At 47.5% G+C, this 6,755-nt stretch overlaps 1 protein-coding gene across 1 annotated transcript; it reads left to right on the top strand.

The window, feature by feature from the left end:
- Positions 1–2,061: 2,061 nt before the first annotated feature.
- GUCA1B (guanylate cyclase activator 1B) lies at positions 2,062–6,379 on the top strand. Its single transcript, XM_058856007.1, has 4 exons — positions 2,062–2,265; positions 3,504–3,653; positions 5,746–5,860; positions 6,211–6,379. The coding sequence occupies exons 1-4, from the start codon at positions 2,062–2,064 to the stop codon at positions 6,336–6,338; spliced, it is 597 nt and encodes a 198-aa protein (XP_058711990.1). The 3' UTR covers positions 6,339–6,379.
- The last annotated feature ends 376 nt before the right edge of the window (positions 6,380–6,755 follow it).

The raw sequence follows: 6,755 nt of genomic DNA, 5'->3' as shown, positions 1-6,755 counted from the left end.
GAGTCAAGACAATGTCCTGGGCATGTGGAGTCTTGCTGAGCGCTCCCAGCACTCACATTCCAGTGAGTGCTCCGTGCAGGAGAGCAGCACAAAATGGTGGAGAGGTTTCAGCCCAGCACATCCCAAACTCCCAAACTCCCAAACAAGGAATGAATCCTTCCCACCCTGTCCTGGCAGCTCCGCTGGGCCCTGGGGCTCTTTGTGACCCAGGGACAGCTCCTGGCCTCACCAGCCAAGATAATTCCAAAAATGGTATAAAATAATTGATAAACAGGAGTGTGGCTACCAAAAACTCTGTCCCAGGAGCTGTAGTGAAGAGGAAAATGGGGAGTGTGGATTTACTGGTGCTTTTCTGCTGGGCAGCCCTGGAGCTGCTCTGCTGTGATGAGGCAGCTCCGAGTCAGGGGCTGAAGGGCTCCCAAAAGGAAGGGTTGAGTTCATTATTTTGTTACATTCTTCAAGGCACGAGGATAGACAAGAATATCATTATAAAAAAAATGCTTTTACTGAAATAGAACAGTCTTCAATTCTGTGGTAACTTCTCTGGCCCTTCCCATCCATCTCCAGGCTGTGTTGTCTCTATCCTCTCTTTGCTCTTCTTTTAAGTGAAACCAGACCTTGCCTGAGTATCCTTCCATGTAAAAGTGTAAGGTTGTATTATACTCCTGCAAATCTCTGTGTATATATATAAATAAAGATATAAAATATATATAAATAAAGATATAAAATATATATAAATATATATATATAAATATATACACACACAGTACCACTGCTGGGTTACCTGCAGGTGTGAGTGGATTCAGACCAAATCTCACTCTTACAGCACAGCATGAATTGCTCTCCTGTTCTGCAATATCAAATTCAAATTTCAGCCTGGTTCTTAGCCAGTATCCTTCCATCAGAGAGGCTCTTCTTATCTAACCAACACCAAGAAAAGTTCCAAAAAAGTGAGCAGCTTAAATCTATCTGGGCCTTGGCATTAGGATAAGAGAATCTATGGTTTCCTATTAATGCTGCTCCAATCCTCTTAATGAAGATATTGGGCTGGCTTGGGCACATTTATAGCTCAGGTCATTCTTTCCACTGAACTGATAATGGTTGGGTTCAGAAGGAGTGGTTTGGGGTGCAGGAAAGCTGCAAAGGGCTCCCCAGGAACAGGAAAGGGCTCTGGGTGTGCTGAGGGGCTGAGCTGTGCTGCACAGAAAGGAAGAGCCCAGGGAAGAGCTGCACTTTGTGCCTGTAATGAAAGCAATAAATGAGATTCAGGGGGAAGGGGTAAGCAGGAGAATTTCCATGGACACAAAGAGGGGAAGGCAATAAAGAGAATATGCTCTAAAAATACAGAAATAAACAATTCCTGCTCTATTTAACTTAAAGCTTGAAGATGGAGATGTGCCAATAAGAGGAATGTGTGTACCTAGATGCCTTCACTGTCTCACAGCCTTCAGGAGGCATTCAGTGAATTTAATCCATCAGCAGCTTTTTTAATGGCAGTGTTTGTTTCCTCAGGATTCCCTCTCTGTAGTTCTTTGCTGTGAAGCACTGAGCAGCCCCCACAGGCAGGTGATGCAAGCCAGCATTGCAAAGATGAATGTTCCTTCCCTGGAATCCCTTTTTTCCCCTGGAAAACTCCTCAGTACAGAGAAGGGGGGCTGTGAGTTGTGTGTAAAGGGAAACTCTGCTCCCAAATTCTTTGACAGCGAGGCATTAATGTGTAGAAAGACCCTGAGCCCCTGGACTTTGCTCCTAAATAGGGCACAGCTCAGAACATCTGAAGGTCTCTGGGGCTCATGGGTGGGAATCTCCTAATGATCTTTAGTTATTTTTATCCGTGCTCAGGGCAGAGGAGCCACTCTGAGATCTCCCACAGAGCGCACGGAGCTGCCAGGAGCGGGGAAGGGGAGAGGAACGGGAAAATAAAGCACAAAAAAGGGAAGGTGGCATAGCAAGACCCAGCATCAACATCAGAGAAGGGCACGAGACAGCGAGGGGAAAAACAACAAAGGACTTTGGCAGAGTTTTTTTCTTCTTTTCCTTCTGTTTTTAATCCTGAGGAAAATGGGACAGCAGTTCACCAATGCTGAAGGGGAGCAAGGAGAGATTGATGTTGCAGAGCTGCAGGAATGGTATAAGAAATTTGTGGTGGAATGTCCCAGTGGGACCCTCTTCATGCACGAGTTCAAGCGGTTCTTCGGGGTCCAGGACAACCAGGAGGCAGCAGAGTATGTGGAGAACATGTTCAGGGCTTTTGACAAGAACGGGGTAAGTGCTGAGGAGGTTTTGCAGTTATTTGTGTCGTGATTTCTGAATCTGTCTTTGCACTGGGGAGGTGTTTGGGCTGTGCCCACCCCTCATGGACTGGGGGCAGGACAGGGAGCACAGGCCAGCCTGGATTTATCTCAAATCTCCCCCTAAATTAAGGTCAGAATGTCCCCTTAAGGGACTAAGGGTGGATAAAAAGTTGAAACTTAGGCAGTCACACTTATAGCCAAGGCTCACACATATTAATAATATATTAATATTATAAAATATATTTTCTGTTTATATATTTATTAAACAGTATTTCTCTGTTGGGGTGGAGAGAAATGAGAGTGCAGGAAAATCCTCCTCAGGCTTGTTCTGTGTTGGAGGAAGTGTCTGCATCGAGTACCAGCAGGTGCTTTGTAATAAAATATTGAATTTAGCTTTGCTTCCAAAAGCAAAGGAATGCTGAGCAATTCAGGCATTCTGGTTTTGATTCCCTTTGCCATATTTGTCATGGGACTCCAGGGGAAAGTGGGTGTTGTGGTTCAGTGACAGCTCCTGCACACCCTGCCCAGCTCAGCAACCTCAGCAGCACTTGCCAAATGGCTCCATCAGACTTTTCCTGAAGCTCTGCTTCATATTCCAGCTGTGGGCATGTTTGTTCCTTGTATCAACACAGGAAAAGGGGACTCAGGTTGTTCATCTCTGATCAACTCATCTCCCTTAAAATCCCTTTGAAAATAGGGTCAAAATCACATTGAAGTGGCAGCAAAAGTCACTTTGGGAAAGGATTCTAAAGGATTCTAAAAGGCCGTGGAAAATGTTGGCAGGTCAGGCTTGTCTCAGAATTCCAAGTCGTAAAAACCCAAATTCCTACAAAAAATGAAAGCTTCAGGTCCCAAATTCTGTTATGAAAGCTGTGGAGAAAAGGTAGCAGAGCAAAGTGTGTATAAAAGAAGAAGTCCCATTCCTCATTTGCAGGAGTTTTCCCCCCAGGACAGGGAATCTGTTTTTAAGGGATGCTGGTGCATGGCAGGATGAGGAGGAGGAGCCCGGGCTGGTGGCACTGGGGTGTGGCTGTGCCTGATGCTGCTCCTGAACTGCTGCAAACCTTCCCTAAAGTCCCAAACAAATCCTGTCCCGTGCATGCTGCTCCTGGCAGGCTGAACCCAGCATTTCTGAAGCTGTAAAACACTTTTCTATCGATGTCCCAGCCAGCCCAGTGACATCCAGCTGCTGCTCCTCTCTTGCCACAGGATAACACCATCGACTTTCTGGAGTACGTCGCTGCCTTGAATCTTGTTTTACGAGGAAAACTGGAGCACAAGCTGAGGTGGACGTTCAAAGTGTATGACAAGGATGGGAACGGCTGCATAGATAAACCTGAGCTGCTGGAAATTGTTGAGGTAAGTGGGCATTGCCCAATCCCCTTTTTGAGCAATCCCTGCTCTTTGGCAATGTTCTGAGGTGTACGGGGTTTGTGATAATCGGGTTTCAAGGCTGTGGATGGTGATGAAGTGAGAATGCCTGCCTTGGCAGAGGGCTGGGAGTCACTGTGGGTGTGTGCTGGGGTCCCAGGGCTCTGCTCTGCTTTCCTTCCAGCCCCTCGTGCTGCCCTGGGGAGGAGGATTCCACCCCTGCCCTGGCTGGGGCTTGGTGAGAATGAGGTACCAGTTAGAACCCACCTTGGTACTGGTGCCTGTCTGGGCTCTGCTGAGTCCTGCCCTTGCTTTTAGCCATAAAAAACACGGGTTTAGAGCAGGGCGAGGTGGGAGCCGCTCTCTCCCAGGTGACACAACAGGGGACAGCACCTCGAGTGGCACCAGGGCAGGTTTAGATGATTATTAGGAAAAATGTCTTGACTGAAAGTGTTATCCAGCCCTGGCACCAGGACCAGCAGCCCTGCAGGGATATAAAAGATGTGACTTTTATATAGAAGATGTGATATAAAAGATGTGATATAAAAGATGTGATATAAAAGATGTGATATAGAAGATGTGATATAGAAGATGTGATATAAAAGATGTGATATAGAAGATGTGATATAAAAGATGTGATATAAAGGGTGTGATATAGAATATGTGATATAAAAGATGTGATATAAAAGATGTGATATAAAGGATGTGATATGAAAGATGTGATATAGAAGATGTGATACAGAAGATGTGATATAAAAGATGTGATATGAAAGATGTGATATAGAAGATGTGATATAAAAGATGTGATATAAAAGATGTGATATAAAGGGTGTGATATAGAAGATGTGATATAAAAGATGTGATATAAAAGATGTGATATAGAAGATGTGATATAGATGTGATATAAAAGACATGATATAAAAGATGTGATATAAAAGATGTGATATAGAAGATGTGATATAAAAGATGTGATATAAAGGGTGTGATATAAAAGATGTGATATAAAAGATGTGATATAGAAGATGTGATATAGAAGATGTGATATAAAAGATGTGATATAGAAGATGTGATATAGAAGATGTGATATAAAAGATGTGATATAAAGGGTGTGATATAAAAGATGTGATATAAAAGATGTGATATAAAGGGTGTGACACTTGGGGACAGGGGTTAGGGGTGGCCCTGGCAGTGCTGGGGGAACAGTTGGGCTGGATGATGCCAAAGGGCTTTTCCAAGCTGAGGGACGCCGTGGGGCTGAGCAGACAGCCACAAGCAGCCGTGCTCTTCCCAAGGTGAAATATCTCTGTGGCTGTGCTGCAGCAGCACAGGGGCTGCTCCCCTGGCCAGCAGAGCTCGGGAGCACTGTCCATCCCCCAGGAGAGCATCTCAGGGTGTGAGCAGCAGGAGCTGCCCCTGGGGGTGACACAGCTGCTGTCCCCTGCAGCAGCAGCTGTGACACCAGGGCAGGCCAGGGCAGCCTGGCTGGGCCACGCTCCATTAAAGTTTTGAGGTCAGCCAGGAATTGCCCAGAACTGTGAGGCCACTGCTAATCCTCTCTCTGGGAACACTTCAGCCAAAACCCTTCAGCTTGGGCACTGGAGGTAACAATGGACAGGGGGAATCAAGTCTGACCCTTTCCTGTGGCAAAGGGGAGCAGAAACTGTGGCTCAGGAGGTTTGCTAAGGTTTGATCTGCAGCCCCACCACAGCCTCACAGAGAGGGCTGTGCTCGCCCAGCTCAGCCTGGCTTTGGATGGCAGCAAAAAATCCAACTCGAGGCTTGTGACTTCTGCCATCTGTGAAATTCTCGCTTTGTTCTTTGCAAAAGGAGCCCTGAGGTCTGAGCAATTTGTGTGAGGAGAGCAGGAGGGCAGCAGCTCACAGAGCAAAGGAGGTAATTAATGTGCAGCCAGTGTAGGAATAACGGGTTCTGCTCCAGATCTGAGGCTGCTGAGGGACAGATCTTTCCAGAAAGGTTAAACCCCCAGCCTTTGAGGAAGACCTCCACAGTGATGGGATGATAACAGAGTTCACTGCTTTTCCTGTTCCAGTCCCTTTCCTAATTTGTGAGCTCCTTGCAGTCTATCTACAGGCTGAAGAAGGTGTGCTGGTCCGACGTGGAGGACAGGACCCCGCTGCTGACACCAGAGGAGGTGGTGGACAGGATATTCCAGCTGGTGGATGAGAACGGGGATGGTGAGTGATGGGTGCCTGCATTCCTGCCTGCTGGGAGCTCACCTCAGCTGGGCTGCCTGCCTTTGCTCACTCTTGTGTGACAGCTTCTTGTTCCACAGAGTCAGAAGTGTCTTGGTGGAGCAGGGTGAAATCTTCTCCGTTGTTATTTTAATGTAAAATACCGAGGAGTCACTGCTGGGGCTGGGTTTTGGTTTTGGCAGATGCCATCCTCTGCCAGGTCCCGGGGCCAGCACAAGAGCTGAGTGCCTCAGATCGTGTGTGATTAGCGTTTTATCTGGGATTGTTCCTGCCTCCTCCTCCTCTCTTATCTCGGGGTGCTGAGTGTCCCTCTGTGCCCCTCTCCCCCACAGGGCAGCTGTCCCTCGATGAGTTCATTGATGGAGCCAGGAAGGACAAGTGGGTGATGAAGATGCTGCAAATGGATGTGAACCCCGGGGGATGGATCACGGAGCAGAGGAGGAAGAGTGCTTTGTTCTGAGAAAATGAGGCTTTGGCACGGCTGAAATCGTGATGCTGACTCCCGTGTGTGACCCTCCCTTCAGCCTTTTAATTCTTTCCCTTTAATTCCATCTCAGCATCTTGAGCGGTTTCAGGAGCGGTTTCTGTAACTCGTGCTGAGCACTGCTGGTACCCAGGGACTGTTTCTGGCCCATGAATAATCCTGCTGTGTACACAGCACTGTGTTTGCCAGCTCTGCTTTTTGGTTACACCCCAAGAAACAAACTTTCTGTGGCTTCCTGCAGCAGGGGCCGAGCAGGGCTTGGGGCTGGTGGCAGATGGGGACTGAGGAGTGGGGCTGGTGCTGCTGGTCCAGCTCATTCCTCCTCTTCCAGCACCCAGAGCAGCCCAGGAGCTGCTGCTGGATGTTCAGGGCTCTCTGTGTGTGGTTTGTAGC

Source organism: Poecile atricapillus, chromosome 23, assembly GCF_030490865.1.
Source record: "Poecile atricapillus isolate bPoeAtr1 chromosome 23, bPoeAtr1.hap1, whole genome shotgun sequence".
Lineage (NCBI taxonomy): Eukaryota > Metazoa > Chordata > Aves > Passeriformes > Paridae > Poecile > Poecile atricapillus.
Note: the sequence above shows the minus strand (reverse complement) of the source record. Positions and strands in the feature narration are given on the sequence as shown.